General features: G+C 40.2%; 1 protein-coding gene across 1 annotated transcript; it reads left to right on the forward strand.

Annotated features, from left to right (window-relative positions):
• Positions 1–3,641: 3,641 nt before the first annotated feature.
• LOC138879855 (uncharacterized) lies at positions 3,642–22,152 on the forward strand. The gene is made up of 2 exons (XM_070159495.1): positions 3,642–3,983; positions 21,997–22,152. Exons 1-2 carry the CDS (start codon positions 3,642–3,644, stop codon positions 22,150–22,152), a joined length of 498 nt encoding a protein of 165 aa, XP_070015596.1.
• Positions 22,153–23,836: the final 1,684 nt, after the last annotated feature.

Below are 23,836 nucleotides of genomic sequence, written 5' to 3' on the forward strand. Positions count from 1 at the left end.
CTATTCTACTCAAGTGCAATAATATCTTCTCTCCCTCTCATCTCTAACTCGCTTGCCCTCACTGGTTTGAGGCCATTTAGCATTTATCGTCTTCTTACTTGTTCTTTGTTTATCGCTTGGTATTGGCTATATAGAGCTTTACTTGATCATAATCTAACTGTTACCCCATTCCTGATTGCCCCCAATAGCTCGAGCTCGACCCAGACGTTGACCCCAAGGTCCCCTTCAACCAGTCCTTCATCTGGGCAACATGCCCCTCGGTTTGATTACTGCCTTGTTTTAGCTTGAATCTCATCGTTAAACTTCACATTCTTAGCATCATCTGCTCTAACAACTAGCTTGAGAATAGATCACGTATTTTTAGAATCCCATTTAAAATTTAATTGTTATTACCATTTTTACGGTAGACAAGTATATCCACAATAAAATAAATCACATAATGATAAAAGTTATAACAACTCCAAATAAAGCATATAAGAGTAAACTCGACAAGTAAAGAATGTCACATGTAATGACAACTTCAAATAAAGCATGTGATAGTAGACATTCGAATAAAACATATAACATGTTCTAACAATAAATAAGTGCATAAATGATGCCTTAGAGTCTAGACCAGTCAATTTTCACATATAAGCCCGAGTATGTACTCGTCACCTCACGTACACGGCTTTCCCATGACACAAATATCACAAACGACTCAAATCCTATGGGGTAGTTCCCTAACACAAAGTTAGGCAAGATACTTACCTCAAAGAAGCTAGACCGATATGCTAAAATGACCTTCTCGTGTGAAACAACCTCCGGATGGCTCAAATCTAGCCAAAATAACTTAATATTATAAATAAAAACTATAGGAAACAATTTCCGATAATAAAACTTCGATCTTTAATGAAAACTAAAAAGTCAACCCAAAAGTTAACCCTGGGCTCGCACCTTGAAATCCGATAAAATTCATAAAATCCGAATACTCATTCTGATACGAGTCCAACCATACCAAATTTATCCAATTCCGGCATCAATTCGTCTTTCAAATCATCATTTTACATTTTTAATGTTTTCACAAAATTCTCACTTTTTCCCAACTCAAACCACTAATTTAATGATAAAAAAAGGATGGAATCATGAAATAAAATCAATTCCGGGTAAAGAACACTTATCCCAAACTAACACGTGAAGACCCCCTCAAAAATCTCTCAAATTCGAGGTCTACAACTCAAGATATGATCAAAATGGCCAAACCCTCAAAATAGAGTTCTTATATTCTGCTCTAGACATTTGCACATCGGGATCGCAGAAATACAAATACGATCGCGAAGGGGAAACAATAACTGCCCAAAAAATGCAATACGCGATCGACTGGACTACAGTGCGATCGTGAAGGCCAGTGATCCAAAGAAGCGCGAATGCGCAACACCTTCCGCGAACGCGTAAGCCAACGAGCCTGCCTCCTTCCACAACACTATGCGATCGCGATCTTCATGATGCGTACGCGACTTACAACCAACTCAAGAATCGCGAATGCAAAAACAACTATGCGAACGTGAAGAAGAACCATATCCAGCTCCCACAACACATCGCGAACACGACAACATACACTTGATTGCATACGATACTTGAAGCATCAGAAAACCAGCAACTCTAAAACATGACGAAATGGCCCGAAACCTATCCAAAACACACCCGGGGCCCCCAGGACCCCGTCAGAATATAAAAAAAGTTCAATAACATAACTCAAACCTGCTCGAGGCGTCAAGTCATATCAAACAATATCAAAATCATGAATCGCGCTTCAAATAGAACTTAATGAACTTTCAACTTCTACAACTCGCGCCGAATCATATCAAATCAACCCGGAATGACGTCAAATTTTTCATGCAAGTTCCAAATGACACAAAGGAGATATAATAACTCTTGGAATTGAAATCCAAACCCGATATCAATGAAGTCAACTTCCGGTCAAACCTCTTAACCTTCCAAGCCTTCAACTTTCCAATTTTTGCCAAAATACATCAAATCAATCTACGGACCTCCAAATCCAAATCTGGTCATTTTCTCTAGTTCAAAATTGCCATACGAAGCTATTGGAATCATCAAATTATTATTCTAGAGTTGTCTACACAAAATCCAAACTCCAGTCACCTCTTACCGCTTAAGCTTCTAAAACAAGAATCCTTCTTCCAAATCAATGTCGAATCATCCGAACTCGACCACACATGCAAGCCATAATAAGAAGCTACTCACGACCTCAAGCCACAAAATGGGATGCTAATTCTCAAAATTATCGATCAGGTCGTTACAATCGTATTCATACCATCATATTATGAAACATCATATATTATGTTGTATTCGTAATATATATAACTTTCATAGTATGTTTATGTATCAGTGGTTGGAATAGTATGTGCTGAATTAGTTGAAGGAGTAATGAACTATTTATATACATGTATTCGTAATACACTATTTTATACACTGTATTTAATATTTTCCTGTTATATTCATGTTTCTATATTCAAAACATTGTTTAAAGGTAAATGTTGTGTATCAGTGGTTGGAAAACTATATGCTGAATCAGTTGTAGGAGTAATGCTCCAGCTGTATTCAAATATGTATAATGCCCCATTTATATACTGTATTCAACATTATCCTGCTGTGATATGTATATAATGTATTCATATGCCAATATAACCGATTATATATGTATCAACATTTTATGTGCATCTATACCTTGTTATGTGTTTCTGAGCATTGTGAATAGAAATTTAAGGATTCTAATGTTACCAAATCACAAATGTTCAAAGTGAGGGAGTTCAATGATAAGCATATATGGCCGTTGAAGGATAAGGTGTATGAGCAATGTCAAGCAATCAATAGGTTGATTGGGGGAATGGTTAGGTCCAATTTTACTAATTATATAGAGGAAATACACGCCAAAGGATATAATTGATGATGTGAAATTAGACTTTGTGTCAATGTTAGTTACATGTTGGCATGCCGTGCTAGAAAAAAGACAGTAAATTTCCTGAAGGGTGAACCAGCTGATTCATACAATAAATTACCAGGGTACTTATATACACTGGATACAACTTATCCTGGTTCACATACTAGAATGGAAAAATATCCTAAAAATGGGTTAATGTATTTGTATATATTGATGTATGCTTTTATAAAGGGATTCAATTATTGTAGACCCATCGTTGTTGTGGATGACAGCCACATATAATCAGCATACATATGGACATTCATTTTGACTAGCACGTTGGATGGTGCAGGTTAGTCAATAAAACAAAATACATACAATTTACACTAACATAAAAATTGCTATTCTAATTATTTAAAACAACTTTAATGATGTTTTTGTTTTTATGCAGTTGTAATTACAGGACATATACTGCCACTAACATATGTTATATATGATTCAGAGAATGATACTGCTTGGTTGTTGTTCTTCGAGGAATTCAAGGTAGCTTATGGTGAATAGGAAAACATGTCCATTGTTACAAGTAAGAGTGATAGGATCATCAAATCTGTATCCAGAGTATATCCTACCATACCCCATTTTGCTTGTATATGGCATCTATGGAACAATGTATACAAGAAATTCAAAAAGAGTCTCGAGAAGTTGAGCGAGGTATACTTTTTTAATGGAAAAAGCATACACCCATGATGAATTTGATAGTCTAATAGAAAATGTGGATATTCGGGTAAAAGATTACGTGAAATTAGCTGGATATGAAAAGTGGGCTAGGTTGTATGCATATGCTAACCGGGGAAGGACTATGACATTAAATATTGCTAAATCAATCAATTCGGCACTTGTATCAACAAGAGAATTGCCAATATATGACTTCTTAGAAGAAGTTAGTAAGATGCTTGGACATTGGAATTGCAACAATCGAAAAGAAGCTTCACACACGTACACAACGCTTGGAAAAAAATATCAAGAGGTTCTTACATTAAATGAAGCACTTTCTATACATATGACTGTAAGTTTTCATAAGTTTATTGTAACTACTTGCATTTCTGAAATTATGATATATGAATACATCATGTACTTATTCAGGATGAATACATGAATACAAACTGTAATATTGCCTATTTATTGAAAGCATGTATTCAATCGGTATAATGTATATGTTATTTGTGGTATAATGTATAATAAAGTTGCAATTTGATAGATTAATACATACATAAATACATGTAATTTCTGATACATGCATATAAATTGTTTGGATACATCCCGACTATATGTGTATAATATATTGATACAGTAGATATATACATGCTGCCTGTATTCATGCATACAATATGTACTGCATGTATTCATGGACAAATACATGTTTTGTACAAATGTTCAAAACTGAAGTTTCTCCCTTTAATGTACGTTGTACTATCGACTGAACATTTTCACATGATGAATAATGAAGGAAGGCATTACACCATTTGCATCCAAAAGAAAAATTATAGTTGTGGGAGGTTCCAAGTGGACAAGTACCATGCCCACATGCTTGGGTTGTCTTGAAAAGCAAGTTTCTAATGCCGAATGATTATTTCTCGGACTATTACAAACCAAAGATTGTTGTAATAACATATGAGGTCCCCGTGTATCCTCTCCCTAACTGATTGAATGAAATATACCAGCACATCTATTAGAGGAAGTTGTCTTACAACCCAAATGGAAGAGACCTCCTGGAAGGCGAAAGAAGAAGTGCGATAAGCCATTAAGTGAATTACTTCAAAATAAGAGTCAACATTCGTATAGTATACGTGGGAAGGGTGGACATAATAAGCACACTTGTAGAAATAACCCACATAGGAATTAGTTGATATTCTGATTTTTATTCCTTCAATTCCTGTTTGTGGATGTGCTAAAGACTTTGTATTACCTATTGGTTTGTAGATGTATTTTATTGTTCCTAAATGATTTTTTAAAGGTAGATGACTATATACATTACTGTTAAGTTTCTTGATGCATTAAAAAAAATGATGTATTAATTAAAGCAGGTTGTATATATTTGATGTACATATATGTAGGTATATGTATAACAATGTATCGTAAATTTATAATATGACATGTATCCACATATACTCCTATATGTGTGTGTGTCTATATATATATATATATGTATGTGTGTGTGTAGCAAAAAGTGGATTGTATCTATATACAGTAAGTGGTTCCTGTATAGTCAGTGTATTTAAAAAGTTTTTACTAGACTTCAAAAATGGATAGATACAACTAAATATGAATACATTAATTTTAGAAATATCTAAATATTCATGTATTCAGAATATCTAAAATACTGTTAATACAACTACATTTGAATACATTATTTTAAGCACTTTTAAAAAAATAGTAAAAATAAAATGGATTGTTGAATCATGGGAAATTGATTACAGAAGTTGAACAAAAAAAATGCATGTATTCATAATAACAGTTGCTGTAACCAAAAAACACATTCATGTATTCAAAACAAAGGTTGCCATGAACAATTTAGTAATAAGCTGAAAATACAATCTGGAAAACATAGAACTATTCTACAACTATCTTCACGGTAGTATCCGATTCTGTGATTTACCTAACAATGTTTGCCGGTGCTTCATTGTCGCTTATCACATCGGCATCTAACTTCCGCATAGCATTGTTCCAAAGGAGTGCACCATATCTTTGCCGGAGTAAATTAGGATCAAAGGCTGTTTGTGGATCCAATCCACAAGTGCTCAAATACTCTACATATTGTAACGACCTGACTGTTCATTTTGAGCTCTAGCGTGTCGTTTGGCGGTTTGAGGCCTTGAGTAGCTTCACTTTAGGATTATGACTTGTGCGTGTGGTCGGAATTGAATTTTAGGAAGTTCATAGTTGATTCAGATGGAAAATTCTAATTTTAAAAGCTTTAAGTTGGAGGAATTGACCAAGGCTTAACTTTTGAGTAAACGATCTCAGAATCGGGATTTGAAGGTTTCGATAGGTTCGTACAATGATTTTAGAGTTGGGTGTATGTTCGGTTTGAGTATCGGGTCGCCCGAGAGCATTTTGAAGCTTATTGTGGGCAGTTAACATTTTGAAGGTTTTAGAACTTCCTAAGTTTTGTTTGAGGTGGACTTTTGTGTTATCGATGTCCGTTTGGGGTTTCGAGCCATGAAATAGGTTTGTATCGTGATTTGTGACTTGTGCGTAAAGTTTGGCGCCATTCCGAAATGTTTTGATATGATTAGGTTGTGTTCATCTAAGTTTGGAAGTTTGAAAGTTGAAAGGAAGATTTTGATCGTCATGATTTTGATGTTATTTGTGGCATTTCGAGCGTTTGGATAAGTATGTATAAGGTATTGAGACTTGTTGGTGTAATTGGACAGGGTCTCGGAAGCCTTGAGTATGATTCGGGGTGGTTACGGACAAAGTTTGGGTGATTTGCAGCTTCTGGTTTCTAGTGTTCTTGGCATGCTTCGCGGTCGCGAAGAGGGAGACATGGCCGGGGAAGGTAAATGGAAGCAGATGGTGAATTGTTCTTCGAATTCGGGGGCTAATGGGTGCGATCGCGTAGTGTCCTGGGCTAGACCACCGCGTTCGCGAATGGAGTCACGCGTTTGCATAGTGGTGAAGTAGGGCTGATAGAATTGGCCTTCGCGAACGCGAAGTTGTCCTACGTTTGGAATTGATGGGATGGTCATGCATCGCTATCGCGAGTCTTTAGATGCGATTGTGTAGGGCATTTTTGGAGGTAGTGATTTTATGGCCTTCGCGATGGTCTTTCCGCAATTGGGCATGTAATTAGGAATAAATCATATATTTGAGTTTGTAGTGTTATGAGTAAAGTTTTTCTTCGAAAATTTTCGCAATCTGGACACGTGGACTCGAGGGTTTATTTTATTGACTTTTCGAGCGGAGTTGAGAATTGTTATGAATTGATTTATTACGAGTATTAGAGTATATTTGTTTTGGTTTGCACATTGTTTGACTAGTTTTAGAGCGATGGGCATCAGTTTGAGGTGTTAGTGTGGCGTTGGAGCCGGTTATGGAACTTCAGAGCGAGGTAAGTCTTCTTTCTAATCTCATGAGGGGAAACTACCCATAGGTGATGTGTTTGATATGTGCTACTTGTTGCAGGGGCTACATTCGCATGAGGTGACGAGAGCCCGTATGTAGCTAGATCTATGATATGTCCGAGTGGACTTAGGTTCACGCCATGCTATAAGTGTACTATTTGAGTTGTTCCTTGCCTATTAAATTCCTTTATTTTACGTTACGACATAAGACTAGACTTGCATAGAGTGATAGACTTTCTATTATAGCGATTTGACGAGCTGCATGATTAGCCGTGGAATAATTGTGCTCCTCTTACGGATTTCTCCCCCGCTATGCATTTTTATCGAAAGTTTTCCATAAAATTCATAACCCACACGTTTATTCCTGAGTGGGGTCAAGGACCCGTTAAATCTTCATATTCTAATGGGATCGGGCCGTTCGCATCGGAATGATTATGTACCGCTATCACGACACAGATTTCCCACCCTCGGGAGTCATGATGACGCCTATTAATGTGAGCTAGGCAAGCCAATTATGTGAACAATTTACCCTTTTTACTCATTTTATATTCATTAACAATTGCAAAGTAATAACATTTAAACAGCGAAATTTAACATAAACGGAAGAAAGAAAAACAATAAGCTAGCTGAACATGAATCCAATACAACTGTTTGAGTCTCGACTACCCAGAACTGGTATCACAGTTTCACAAACGGTCTAAGAATACTACAATTAAAGGTCTGAAAGAAATAAATACAACACTGTCTCTGGAAATACATGAAAGAAACATGAATAGTAGATAGAAGGAGACGCCAAGGCCTGCAGACGCCTGCAGGATTATCTGGGGTCACCTGATGAGCAAGAATCAGCAATCCCACTACGGTCCGAAGTCTAAAACACTGGGGTATGCAAAAAAGAGTGCAGAGTGTGGTATCAGCACAACCGACCCCATGTGCTGGTAAGTGCCTAGCCTAAACTCGGCGAAGTAGTGACGAGGCTAGGACCAAACTACCAAATAAACCTCTACAATTTAACTACATACAGCGGGAAAGAAGTACAGAAAGAAACAGTCATATACAATCAAGTATGGGAGAGGGAAAACATGCTGCGGGGAAACATTGAGTAGTAATAGAAGAGCAACAAATAAATATGAGAGTCACCACAGTTCAATTGAAAATAGGAAGGGTAAATCATGTTGCGGGGTACAACAAGTATCAACAGGAAACCAGCAATTTAGTGTAGAGAAACCGTAACACAGTTATCAATAAAAAGTAGGAAATCAAAGACAAGTGCACAACATCACCCTTCGTGCTTTTACACTCTCTCACCACAACAATACACAGCATCACCCTTCGTGCTTTAATACTCTCTCACCAAAATAATACACAATATCGCCCTTCGTGTTTTACGCTCTTTCTCACCCAAATAACAATCACAAGGCAAATAGGGTAAGGGAATCTATAACCTCGAAACAAAATCAAGTAACAACAGAAAATCAGTAAATAAACGTAAAGGACAACATAACTCAATTATCAACAAGAATCAGGAAAAATCAAGAACAAGTGCACGGCATCACCCTTCGTGCTTTTACTCTCATCCTCACCATAAAAATCAATACAGTAGGCACGGAATGGTACATTGTGCGGCACGACATTACCCTTCGTGTTTTACACTCTTTTCTCGCCACGAAATCAATATAATAGGCACAGAATGGTACATTGTGCGGCATGACATCACCCTTCGTGCTTTACACTCTTTCCTCACAATACAAACAATGTACGACATCACCCTTCGTGCTTTATCTCTCTTCCTCACCCAAACAACAATCACAAACAATAGGGCAAGGAAATAAAGAAAATTGCAATAAAAATCCCGGCAAGGGAGCAACAAGTCAACAATTAAATCCCGGCAAGGGAACAACATCAATAACATCAACATCCCGGCAAGGGAGATAACAATTAAATCAACAATAGCCCGGCAAGGGTGACAACATAATGATCTCTTCTCTTTCTCATTTTTTTACTTCACGATTCACTTCACAACTCGAGCCAATACTTTCGAGGTTCAATTATCTCTTATACCTTCACAACTCATTTCACAACTCGAGCCAATGCTCTAAAAGTTCAATTGTCACTTATACTTTCACAATTCGTTATATAATTTGAGCCAACGCTCCTCAATGTTCATAGGTCACAATTCTTTCCACAAACTTTATACAACAAATAGAAACCATCACCAAGGCATGAAAGATACAACGAAGTCATGATAATCACAATATAAAGACTCACGGGCATGTTAGACACCAACGTATAGATACTCGTCACCATGCCTATACGCTGTACTCAACAATTACCACATAGCAAATAGGACTCGACTCCTAATCCCTCAAGCTAAGGTTAGACCAAACACTTACCTCGATGCCACAAACACAATTCACGATTCAATTATAGCTTTACCTCTTGATTCCACCACCAATTCGCTCGTATCTAGTCACAAGTTACTTAATTACATCAATAAAGGCTAAATGAATCAATTTGAATGCATAAAAATGAGTTTTCCAAAGTTTTATCCAAAAAGTAAAAAATCGGCCCCGGGCCCACATGGTTAAAACCTGAGGTTCGAACCAAAATCCGATTACCCATTCCCCCACGAACCCAAATATATAATTTGTTTTGAAATCGGACCTCAAATCGAGGTCCAAATTCCCAATTTTTGAAAAACCTAGGTTCTACCCAAAACACCCAATTTCCCCCATGAAAATCATTGATTTTAAGTTGAAATCATGTTAAAAGATGTTAATGATTGAAGGAAATGAGTTAAAATTAACTTACAATCGATTTGGAAGAAGAGTTGTTCTTGGAAAATCGTTTAAAATAGTCTAAGTATAAAGTTGCAGGTCGCAGGTATGGGAAATGCGAACTGGGGTTCTGCTAAGTTGGGAAATGCGATGCGAACCCTTCAGAAAAATAGGATCTTCGCATTTGCAAACCGCTGGTCGCATTTGCGACTTGGGAATTGCGACAACTTCATCGCATTTGCGACTCAAGGCTGGGACAGGGATTTTTGCATTCGCGAAAGAAATCTAGCATTTGCGAGACTGAGCTGGTCTGGCTTCCTTAGCATTTGCGATCAGCCACTCGCGATTGCGATATCGCATTTGCGACTTGCAGGCCTGCTATGCACAGTTGAAATCTACAACTTTTCTAAGTTTAAAATGCACCCCGTGGCCAATCCAAAACTAACCCTAGCCCTTGGGGCTCCAAACCAAATATACACAAAATCTCAAAAACATCCTACGGACTTATTCGTGTACTCATATCACCAAAATAACATCAGAAACATCGAATTAAACCTCAATATCAATGAAATTTATCAAAACTTCTTAAACATCAAATTTTGCATTTAAGGTCCGAATCGCATCAAACGGATTCCGTTTCTTACCAAACTTCACAGAATCATCTTAAATCATATATAAGACCTGTACCGGGCGCCGAAACCAAAATACGGGCCCGATACCAACATGTTCTAATCAAAATTCATTTCCAAACTTTATAAACAATTTCAGAAAATAATTTCTTTCAAAAATTCATTTCTCGGGCTTGGGACCTCGGAATTCGATTCCGGGCATACGCCCAAGTCCACTATTTTCCTACGGACCCTCCAGGACCGTAAAATCATAGGCACACATCTATTTACCCAAAACATTGACCGAAGTCAAATTAATTCATTTTATAGTCAAAATTCCTCATTTTTCACAGATTTTCATATTTAGGCTTTCCGGCTACGCGCCCAGACTGCGCAAGCAAATTGAAATGATGCTAGAAGAGGTTTTTAAGACTTCGGAATGTAGAATTTTATTTTAAAACAAGTGATGACCTCTTGGGTCATCACATTCTCCACCTCTAATACAACCGTTCGTCCTCGAACGGACAGAAGAAGGAAGTACCTGAGTCGGGGAAAAGATGGGGATAACGGCTCCGCATATCGGACTTGGACTCCCAGGTTGATGCCTCAGGAGGCTAACCTCTCCACTGAACACAAACAGAAGGAAAACTCTTCGATCTCAACTGACAAACCTGCCAGTCTAGAATAGCTACCGGCTCCTCCTCATAATATAAGTCCTTTTCCAACTGGACAGTGCTGAAATCTAACACGTGGGATGGATCGCCGTGATATTTCTGAAGCATGGACACATGAAACACTGGATGCACGACTGATAAGCTCGGCGGCAATACAAGTCTATAAGCCACCTCTGCCACTCGATCAAGAATCTCAAACGGGCCAATGGACCTAGGGCTAAGTTTACCCTTCTTCCCAAATCTCATCACGCCCTTCATAGGCGACACTCGAAGAAATACCCGCTCACCGACCATGAATGCCAAATCACGAACCTTGCAGTCGGCATAACTCTTTTGCCTGGACTGAGCTGTACGAAGCCTATCCTGAATGATCTTGACCTTGTCCAAGGCATCTTGAACCATATCCGTACCCAATAACCGAGCCTCTCTCGTCTCAAACCATCCAACCGGAGACCGATACCGCCTACCATACAAAGCCTTATAAGGAGCCATCTAAATATTCGACTGGTAGCTGTTGTTGTAGGCAAACTCTGCTAAAGGCAAAAACTGATCTCACGAGCCTACAAAGTCCATGACACAATCTTGGAGCATATCGTCCAAAATCTAAATAGTTCGCTCGGACTGTCCGTCCTTCTGGGGATGAAACATTATGCTCAACTCAACCCGCGTGCCCAACTCTCGCTGAACTACTCTCTAGAAATGGGAGGTATACTGCGTACCTCGATCCGAAATGATAGACTCGGGCACACCATGAAGGCGAACAATCTCTCGGATATAGATCATAGCTAACCTCTCAGAAGAATAGGAGACTGCCACAGGAATGAAATGCGTTGACTTGGTCAGCCTATCAACAATGACCCATACTGCGTCGAACTTCCTCTGAGTCTGTGGGAGTCCAACAATGAAATCCCTAGTGATCCGCTCCCACTTCCACTGGGGAAGCTCAATCCTCTAAAATAAACCACCGGGCCTCTGATGATCGTACTTAACCTGTTGACAATTCAAACACCGAGCCACATATGCAACGATATCCTTCTTCATTCTCCTCCATCAATAATGCTGCCACAAATCCTAATTAAATCAACTCTCGGATTCCATCCACATTAGGCACACAAACTCGACCTTGCAATCTCAAAACTCCATCATTACACAAGGTAACTTGCTTGGCACCTCCGTGCTGTACCATGTCTTTGAGGACACACAAATGGGGATCATCATACTGCCAATCTCAGATACGCTCCAATAATGAAGAACAAGCGACGGTGCAAGCTAACACACGACTGGGCTCAGAAACATCCAACCTCACGAACTGATTGGCCAAAGCCTGAACATCCAAAGCAAGAGGTCTCTCACCGACCAGAATATAAGCAGGACTACCCATACTGGCTGACTTCCTACTCAAAGCATCGACCACCACATTGGCCTTTCTCGGGTGATATAAGATATTGGTATCATAATCTTTCAACAACTCCAACCACCTCCTCTACCTCAAATTCAACTCCTTTTACTTGAACAAATACTGAAGACTCTTGTGATCCTTGAACACCTCACATGCTACACCATACAGATAATGCCTCCAAATCTTCAACACGTGAACAATGGCTACCAACTCCAAATCATAAACCGGATAGTTCTTCTCATGAATCTTCAACTGCTGCGAAGCGTAGGCAATGATTTTGCCATCCTGCATCAACACCACACCAAGTCCAATATGAGATGCATCACAATAAACTGTATAGGGCCCTGAACCTGTAGGTAAAACCAACACCGATGCCATAGTCAGAGCTATTTTAAGCTTCTGAAAGCTCGCCTCACACTCATCTGACCACCTAAATTGGGCACCCTTCTAGGTCAACCTAGTCATCGGGGCTACGATAAATGAAAACCCCTCCACGAACCGATGTTAGTAGCTTGCCAATCCCAAGAAACTCCGAATCTCTGTAGCTGATGCTGGTCTAGGCCAGTTCTTGACTGCCTCAATCTTCTTCAGATCAACCTAAATACCCTCTGTTGTCAGAACATGACTCGGAAATGCAACTTAACTTAACCAGAACTCACACTTCGAGCACTTAGCATATAACTGGCTATTCCTCAAGGTCTGAAGAACCACTCTAAGATGCTGCTCGTGCTCCTCCCGACTGTGGGAATATATCAAAATATCATCAATGAAGACTATCACGAATGAATCCAAATAAGGCCTGAACACTCGGTTCATCAAATCCATAAAAGCTGCTGGGGCATTTGTCAACCCGAATGACATCACCAAGAACTCATAATGCCCGTACCAAGTGTAGAAAGCTGTCTTAGGGACATCAGATGTCAATCTTTGAAAATACCTTAGCACCCTGAAGCTGATCAAACAAATCATCAATCATCGGCAATGGATACTTATTCTTGATTGTAACCTTGTTCAACTGCCGGTAATCCATACACATCTTCATCAATCCATCCTTCTTCTTAACAAATAACACTGGCGCACCCTAAAGAGAAACACTCAGCCTAATAAACCTTTCTCAAGCAAGTCTTGCAACTGGTCCTTCAACTCTTTCAACTCAGGAGGGGCCATACGATACGGCGGGATAGAAATGGGCTGAGTGCCCGGAGCCAAATCAATGCAAAAGCCAATATCCCTATCGAGTGGCATACCCGACAGGTCTTAAGGGACTACCTCAGGAAACTCACGAACAACAGGCACAAAATTAATAGAAGGAACCTCAACACTAGAATCACGAACATATGCCAAATAGTCTAAACACCCCTTCTCGACCATACGCCGAGCTTTCACATAAGAGATAATACTTTGGGTAGATTGACTAGGAGTCTCTCTCCACTCTAAACGAGGTAAACCCCGTAAGGCTAAGGTCATAGTCTTGGCATGACAGTCGAAGATAGCATAGTAAGGTGATAACAGTCCATCCCCAATATGACATCGAAATCATCCATGTCCAGAAGAAGAAAATCTACATGAGTCTCAAGACCACCAATCACCACTATTCATGAACAACAGACACGATCCACCATAATAGAATCACCCACCGGTGTAGACACATAAACAGGGGCACTCAAAGAATAACTAGGCATGACCAGATACGACGCAAAATAAAACCGAAGCTTCTCTACTACAAACCAGAACAGTACCTGCACCTCCACCTGTAATACCTCTACCTCTACCTCTATCATATCTACCTCCACCTATAATACCTTTGCCTCTAGCTAACTGAGCGGGCTGGGCGAGTCCCTCAATGAACCTCTTCACTCTCTCTCTTAGGGGGAAGTATGATAAGAGCATGTCGAGCCAAGTCGATGAATCTAGTCTCATATTGGGTAACAGTCATGGAACCCTGCTGGAGACGCTCAAACTGCCTCCGATAGGCCTCTCTCTGAGTGATGGGGAGAAACTTCTCCAGAAATAGCTGAGTAAACTGCTCCCAAGTCAAAGCTGGCGATCCGACTGGTCTAGCCAAATAGTAATCCCTCCACCAAGTCTTGGCGGATCCAGACAAGCGAAAAGTAGCAAAATCGACCCCATTGGTCTCCACGATCCCCATGTTCCTGAGAACCTTGTGACATCTATCTAGATGATCTTGTGGGTCCTCAGAAGATGCACCACTGAAAGTAGTAGTGAAGAGCTTGGTGAAACCTATCCAACCTCCATAAAGCCTCCGAAGACGTAGCTGATCCATCACCGTCTGTGCTGCTGTTCTACTGTAGAAGCGGTACGTAACCTCGCCATTCGTGAAAGGACAAAAGTAGGGGTTTCAATTTAGCACTGAGAGAACAAAATCGCACGACAAGAAATGATGAATGTGAAGTTTTTTTTCCTAACTCTGTAGCCTCTGGGGGATAAATACAGACATCTCCGTACCAATCCCTCAGACTCTACTAAGCTTGTCTTTGAACTGTGAGACCCATGTAACCTAGAGCTTTGATACCAACTTGTCACGACCCGGATTTCCCACCCTTGGGAGTCGTGATGGTGCCTACTAATGTGAGCTAGGCAAGCCAATTATGTGAATAATTTACCATTTTTACCCATTTTATGTTCATTAACAATTGCAAAGTAATAACATTTAAATAACGAAATTTAACATAAGAGGAACAAAGAAAAATAATAAGCTAGCTGAACATGAATCCAATACAACTGTTTGAGTCTCGACTACCCAGAACTGGTGTTACAGTTTCATAGACGGTCTAAGAATACTACAATTAAAGGTCTGAAAGAAATAAATACAACACTTTCTCTGGAAATACATGAAAGAAACATGAATAGTAGATAGAAGGAGATGCCAAGACCTGCGGACGCCTGCAGGGCTACCTCGGGTCGCCTGATGAGCAAGAATCAGCAATCCCACTACGGTACAAAGTCTACAACACTAGGTATGCACAAAAGAGTGCAGAGTGTAGTATCAGCAAAACCGACCCCATGTGCTGGTAAGTGCCTAGCCTAACCTCGACGAAGTAGTGACGAGGCTAGGACCAAACTACCAAATAAACTTGTGCAATTTAACTATATAAAGCGGAAAAAAGTGCAGAAAGAAACTGTCATAAACAGTCAAGTATGGGAGGGGGAAAACATGCTGCGGGAAAACATCGAGTAGTAGCAGAACAACAACAAATAAATATAAGAATCACCACAGTTCAATTGAAAATAGGAAGGGGAAATCATGTTGCAGGGTACAACAAGTATCAACAGGAAACCAACAATTTAGTGTAGAGAAACCATAACACAGTTATTAATAAAAGGTAGGAAATCAAAGACAAGTGCACGACATCACCCTTCGTGCTTTTACTCTCTCTCACCAAAACAAAACACGGCATCACCCTTCGTGCTTTAACAATCTCTCACCAAAACAATACACGGCATCACCCTTCGTGCTTTACGCTCTTCCTCACCCAAACAACAATCACAAGGCAAATAGGTTAAGTGAATCTATAACCTCAAAATAAAATCAAGTAACAACAGAAAATCAGTAAATAAACGTAAAGGACAACATAACTCAATTATCAGCAAGAATCAGGGAAAATCAAGGACAAGTGCACGGCATCACCCTTCGTGCTTTTAATCTCGTCCTCACCATAAGAATCAATAAAATAGGCACAGAATGGTACATTGTGTGGCACCGCATCACCCTTCGTGCTTTACACTCTTTCCTCACAAAACAAATAATGCACGACATCACCCTTCGTGCTTTAACTTTCTTCCTCACCCAAACAACAATCACAGACAATAGGGAAAGAAACTAAAGGAAATTGCAATACGAATCCTAGCAAGGGAGCAACAAGTCAACAATTAATTCTCGGCAAGGGAACAACATCAATAACATCAACATCCCGGCAAGGGAGATAACAATTAAATCAATAATAGCCCGGCAAGGGTGACAACATAATGATCTCTTCTCTTTCTCATTCTTTTACTTCACGATTCACTTCACAACTCGAGCCAATGCTATAGAGGTTCAATTATCACTTATACCTTCACAACTCATTTCACAACTCAAGCCAATGCTCTAAAAGTTCAATTATCACTTATACTTTCACAATTCGTTATACAACTTGAGCCAATACTCCTCAATGTTCATAGGTCATAATTCTTTCCACAAACTTTATACAACAAATAGAAACCATCACCAAGGCATGAAAGATACAACAAAGTCATGATAATCACAATATAAAGACTCACGAGCATGCTAGACACCAACATATAGATACTCATCACCATGCCTATACGCCGTACTCAACCATTACCACATCGCAAATAGGACTCGACTCCTAATCCCTCAAGCTAAGGTTAGACCAAACACTTACCTTGATGCCAGAACACAATTCACGATTCAATTATAACTTTACCCCTTGATTCCACCTCCAATTCGCTCGTATCTAGTCGCAAGTTACTTAATTACATCAATAAACACTAAATGAATCAATTTGAATGCATAAAAATGAGTTTTCTAAAGTTTTACCCAAAAAGTTAAAAATTGTTGTCGGGCCCACATAGTCAAAACCCGAGGTTCGAACCAAAACCCGATTATCCATTCCCCCACGAACCCAAATATATAATTTATTTTGAAATCAGATCTCAAATCGAAGTCCAAATCTCCAATTTTTGAAAAACCTAGGTTCTACCCAAAACACCCAATTTCCCACATGAAAATCATTGATTTTAAGTTGAAATCATGTTAAAAGATGTTAATGATTGAAGGAAATGAGTTAAAATTAACTTACAATCGATTTGGAAGAAGAGTTGTGCTTGGAAAATCGCCCAAAGGAGTTTGTGTTTTGAAAAGATGTGAAAAATGTGTTTAAAATTGTCTAAGTATAAAGTTGTAGGTCGCAGGTATGGGAAATGCGAACAGGTGTTCGCAATTGCGAACACTGACCTCTGCTAAGCTGGGAAATGCGAAACAGGGTTCGCATTTGCGAACCCTTCAGGAAAATAGGATCTTCGCATTTGTGAACAGCTGGTCGTATTTGCGACTTGGGAATTGCGACAACTTCATCGCATTTGCGACTCAATACTGGAACAGGGATTTTTGCATTTGCGAGATTGAGCTGGCCTGTCTTCCTTCGCATTTGCGATCAGCCACTCACAATTGCGATATCGCATTTGTGAGCCATGCACCGCTGAAATCTGCAACTTTTCTAAGTTCAAAATGCACCCCGTGGCCTATCCAAAACTCACCCGAGCCCTCGGGGCTCCAAACCAAATATACTCACAACCTCAAAAACATCCCACAGACTTATCGAATTAAACCTCAATATCAATGAAATTTATCAAAACTTCTTAAACATCAAATTTTGTATTTAAGGTCCGAATCGCGTCAAACAGATTCCGTTTCTTACCAAACTTCACAGAATCATCTTAAATCATATATAAGACATATACCGGGCACCAGAACCAAAATACGGGCCGATACCAACATGTTCTAATCAAAATTCAATTTTCCAAACTTTATAAATAATTTCAGAAAGCAATTTCTTTCAAACTTTCATTTCTCGGGCTTGGGACCTCGGAATTTGATTCAGGTCATACGCCCAAGTCCCCTATTTTCTACGGACCCTCGGGGATAGTCAAATCATGGGTCCGGGTCTATTTACCCAAAACGTTGACCGAAGTCAAATTAATTCATTTTATAGTCAAAATTTCTTATTTTTCACAGATTTTCATATTTAGGCTTTCTGGCTATGCGCCCGAACTGCGCACACAAATCGAGGTGATGCTAGAAGAGTTTTTAAGATTTCGGAACGTAGAATTTCATTTTAAAACAAGTGATGACCTCTTGGGTCATCACAACCACACTTTTATGAGAGCGGGCCGTTCGCCTCAGCAGTATAATGGATGCATCTATGGTCCGTGCCATTTGACCTTCGGCAGTGCACATAATATGATGGGATTGGGCCATTCGCCGTGACATTTCTATAAAACACTCTTGTGGATCGGGCCGTTCACCTCGGCAGCGTCGTAGGTATTATCTAGCAAGAAACCAACACATCTGTATATTTTTCCTGATTTGAAATGTAAATCTTGTGACGTTCATTCTATAGATACTCCGGTTGGGGAGGTAACTAGTTAGTGAGAGCTTGAGTTTACCGTTCAGAGGAGGATTGTACCTCGTATTTATATTTGTTCATATCATTTATCTGCTCTGCTCCAATTTCTTTTTACTGTATCTATCTTATTGGACCACTAGTAAGTGTCGATGTCGACTCTTTGTCACTACTTCTCTGGGTTTAGGCTAGATACTTATTGGGTACGCCTTGATTTACATACTTATGCTACACTTGCTGCACTTATTGTGCAGGTATATATATGTTTTCGGTGGTCCTCTGGGTGCAGAGGCACGACTATTGCAGGGACTTTACGATGAGCTGCATTTCCCTGTTACGATCTGCATCATACATAGTCTCTGTCAGAGTTACTTATATTCCCCATCTAATGTATTCCAGACGGATGTTGTATTATTATTGTACTCCCTAGTAGATGCTCATGCACTTGTTACACCGGGTTTTCGGGGTAATTATTATCATTTCACCTTGAAATTTATATTTTTCATACAGAAATTGGAAAATAAAATCAGGGATTTTCTAGGAGTACCAGCTTTTATACTATTTAATTAATGGGAATTTCAATTTTAAAGTAATAAAAATGAGTAATTAAGTCGATAAATCACCGCTGTCTTGCCTGACAACGTCGTTAGGTGCCATCATGGCCTATAGTGAATTTTGGGTCGCGACAACTTGGTATCAGAGCGTTAGGTTCCTTAGGTCTCATGATTCATGAGCCAGTCTAGTAGAGTCTTGCGAATTGGTACGGAGACATCTTTACTTATATTCGAGAGGCTACAAGACTATTAATAGCTCTTCTTTTCTTGGTTTCTTATCTTGCAATTGATTCCTTGAGGCTCATGCCTTTATTTCCTTCTTACTTAATCTTATTCGACATGGAGCGCTTGTTATCAATTGGGCATCGAGGAGTTGTAGTTGTACTGCAGACGCGTTGCAGTATGTTTTCCCTTCGTATTTGGGCAGGCTATTATTGTCGCCTTGTAGAAGGTGTTCTGTCATTTCAGTTCAGTATTTGTAGTTCCTATGGTTTTGAGGCTATGCACATATTGCTATGATGTTCATGCATTGTTACCACATAGTGTTGGTGTTATGGTAGGGTGCTTGTTTATGTGTCGAGGCAATGAATGAATTGAAAGGAGGATTTATCAGTGCTTGACTTAGATGTTATGCATGTAATTCCAGCGGAGGAAAGGCAATTGGACTATAGATATTCAAGCTTTGGTTGATGGAGTAACAAGACATGATATTTTCGAGCATGGTGGAATTCCCATTTTGAGATTTGGTGTCATCATCCTTGTTTGAATGTATTAAGATTCACTGGTGTTATGGTCTTCTTGATTTTCCTTTGGGGCAAGGTGTTGGGAAATGGTGCGTGAGAAGCGGTTGTCAGAGATGGCGGTGTATGACGATTTTAGAATCAAATCGGCATTTCTAATGCTGATGGATCGAGAAAGATGATCTTCGAGGAGGCTTAGAGCTGGTGGAAATTTATTAGTTCAAGTTCTACAGGGATAGATCTCGATCTGAGGCAGCATTTGAGTATCTAAGGATGAGCAAGAACATGGTGGTAAGCGTCTCACGGTGGTTGAATTGCTAGCAGGTCAAATATGGAACATAGAGGTCGAGAAGTTAATTAAGGAGATGGGTTAACCAAAGTGATAGTGGCAGAGTAGCGTATAGATTCTATGGTAGGATAGCTACGCGCCTTTAGAAAGTTTAGGGCGATACGGGAATCGTGATAGAAGGTGATTTGGTCTACATATTTTATTTGGGATGGCGGCTACTCTACCAATGGAGATTGAATATGGCAAAGAGGAGTTTTCTTGAAATTAAGAGGGGTGTGAAGACTTGATTATCGTTTTTGGATGCAACGTGACTTCGAGTTTGGAATGTATTGTTAGATTTTTTCAGTTGATGTTAATGGGGAGTGAACAGACTTATAAAGCTGGTGGACGAGCATAGGCTCAAGAAGGTTTACTGATTTCGTGGTAGTTGTACCCAATGCAGCATTGCTAGAAGATGTCAGTATGGAATTTCTACATGTGGGTTATCTCTAGTGAACAGGTTGGCGGTTACGTGATGCTAATGAATTTTCTACGAAGAATTCTCGGTAGGAGGTCGAGTATGCAATTGTGGCTGATAATTCGGGATGTTTTATGAAGAGTCTAACAATAGATTTCGAGATGTTTGGCAAGTTAATGGTGTGAGATTATATTAATAGAGAAGGAGAAGTCCTTGTGTGTTTTACATTATGTGATGGTAGCTTAAAGCTAAGTGGGGGAGCCCACCGTCTACGATTGAATCGTGTGGTTGTCTACCTACGGTTTCTGATTATCGGTGCATTGGTGGATAATTATGACTAAGAAAGGAAAACATCATGGGTAATTCGAGCAAAGAACTTGATAAATGTGTGCTATATTTTTCCTTATTGGTCCATGTGAAGGTTTTGGGAAGACTCAGAGTTTATGCTTCTTGTGGATAGTATACTGTGAAATCGGAGGGTCCAATTTCTCGTCATCGAGGCACCTCAGAAGACCATCTTGAAGTCTCGAAGCTACAAGGTTATGGTTGGGTTTCCGCCCTTGAGGTTCGTTGACGCTCGATCCAAGGACAATGTTGACCACGACTGTGATAGAGATGAGGAGTTCCCAAGGTACACGACTAGGACTGATGGAGCCGAGTAGTACCCTAGCCCTGAATCAGTGTGTCATATAGCTGTCCCATCCCTTTTCCTTTGTAATTAATACATTTTGTACTATTTTAGGATTCCCCTCATATATAAATGGGATCCTTATCACTTTGTAGCTCCTGTTGCTTCAGTTGCTCCACACGAAATATACAAGAACATTCCATTTGCTCTCCAACATACTCTCTTGATATTGTTGCTTTCATTTATTATCTTCATATTTGTTCTTCATTTATTGCTTATCATTGGCCATAAAGAGCCTTTATCGATTTTGTCATAACTGTTAGCCACATTTCGACCACCTTCGACAGCTCCTTGCCGTGCTCCGGAATTGACCTCGAGGCCCCGAATCAACAAGCTCGAGGCCCCAATAATTGGCCTATCGGTTTGATTATCACCCTATCCTTAATTCTCATTTCGTTTCCAAGTCTCATATACATAGCATCAACTTCTAAACAACTTGATAAAAATAGATCACATATTTTTAGAGTCCCATAATCAAATTTAATTGTTGTTACCATTTTCACGGTAAACAGTTTGGCGCCCACCGTGGGGCTAAAAATAATAGTGATTATTTTCTTGTTGGTTTTACTACATAACACAAGTTATCTTTTACGCTTTTTCTTGTCTAAGATCTTCGATTTCAGGTCGAAATGTCTAACTCAGTAAATGGAGGTGAAAACAATATTCTTGTGGACCATGGGGAAAATGGTGTGGCTGTTCCAAGTGTTGGTGTGCCATCACAAAACCATGGGGATGCACCAGAGCAAGTCCTCGTGGATGCGGTCTCACGCGACGCCTAACACATCGACATAAGCTCCCACACTGACAGGGGCATGCACCAAGGGGATTAACAAGAAGCTTAGAAAACCCCAACCAGGGAAGAACGTGAGGTCAGCCTTCATGTTATTTTTGAAATGATGCCGTCACAACAGTTGGCTATTGCTCAGTTGCAAAGTCGCCAAAAAACTCCTAGCACGGTAGCACCGGGAACAACGCCCCCAGCCGAACAGGTACCGGAGAGATTGAGCAATAACGGGTCAATCATCATAAAAATGTTCGAGGAACTCACCAAAGGATCGAATCAGGCGAGAAAATGATAGAAGCCAACGACAAGAAGGTCGAGACCTTCAACTCCAGGGTCGACCAAATTCCGGGCGCACCCCTGGTCCTGAAGGCGTGGATTCGAAGAAGTTCATACAAAGGCTGTTCCTAGAGGAAGCAGGCCTGGAACCCATTCCAAAGAAGTTTAGAATGCCAGAACTCCCAAAATACAAAGGGACCTCAGACCCCAATGAGCACGTTATTGCTTACAGTTGCGCAGTAAAGGACAACGAGATCGAGTCCGTCTTACTAAAGAAGTTCGGGTAAATACTCTCGAAGGGGGCCATGATGTGGTATCACAACCTAGATCCTAACTCCATAGACTCATTTGCCATGCTGGTAGACTCCTTCATAAGGGCACATGCCGGTGCTATCAAAGTAGCAACAAGGAAATCTGATGTGTTCAAGATCAAGCAGAGGGAGAATGAAATTCTGCGAGAGTTCGTGTCTCGATTTCAAACGGAACGAATGGAACTACTGCTAGTCTCCGATGACTGGGTAGTGCAGTCCTTCACTCAGGGGCTGAATGAATGAAGCTCGGTGGATTCGAAGCAGCTGAAATAAAATCTGGTCGAGTATCCCGTTGTGAACTGGTCGGACGTCCACAATCGATACCAGTCGAAGATCAAGGTCAAAGACGACTAGCTAGGAGCCCCCTTGGGCTCAGTATACCCAAGCAGGCTTCTGACGAAGGAGCCAAAGCCAAATAAAGAAAGATATCAACCGTACACTGAAGACAGAAGGAACGACCCGAGGCGCAACCCACCTCGCAACGATCGAAGGATAGACCGAGGACAGAATCCTCGGAGACTCATCAACATAGCTGGATTCAATAGGATCGCGGGGCCGACAAAGGCACCTCGCTTATCAGGGTACAACTTCAACGTCGACGTGTCAGACATCATGTTCGCCATCAGTAAAATCAGAGATGCCAGGTGGACCAGGCCTATACAATCGAATCCTTTACAAAGGAATCATAACTTGTGCGTGAATTTCACAACATGCACGACCAAAGTACCGAGGATTGCCACGAACTCCGAGAGGAATTAGCCAGACTGCTCAATAAAGGTCACCTCCGAGAATTCTTAAGCGACCGAGCCAAATATTGGTTCCAAGAAAGAGAGGCAGCTAGAAAGAACGAAACAAATGAACCACAACACGTCATCCATATGATCTTGGGAGGCATCGATGCCCCGCAGGAACCCGTGATGAGAAAGACAAAAATATCCATTACCAGAGAAAAGCGAAACCGGGGGTATATACCCGAGGATGCCCTCACATTCAGCAAAGAGGACACCAAGACCTTGTCTCAACCCCACAATGACGCACTGGTAATCTCTTCCTTGTAAATTCTTTTCAAATAAAATGTGTACTCGTGGATCC

The sequence above is a fragment of the Nicotiana sylvestris genome, chromosome 10 (assembly GCF_000393655.2).
Source record: "Nicotiana sylvestris chromosome 10, ASM39365v2, whole genome shotgun sequence".
In the NCBI taxonomy this organism is placed as follows: Eukaryota; Viridiplantae; Streptophyta; class Magnoliopsida; order Solanales; family Solanaceae; genus Nicotiana; species Nicotiana sylvestris.

What these genes read in the sequence shown, in the direction of transcription:
- LOC138879855 (XM_070159495.1), top strand. Translation starts at nt 3,642, where the DNA reads ATGGAAAAAGCATACACCCATGATGAATTTGATAGTCTAATAGAAAAT. An exon ending in CACTTTCTATACATATGACT is followed by an intron (nt 3,984 to 21,996) that starts GTAAGTTTTCAT and finishes CTTCGATTTCAG; the next exon opens with GTCGAAATGTCTAACTCAGT.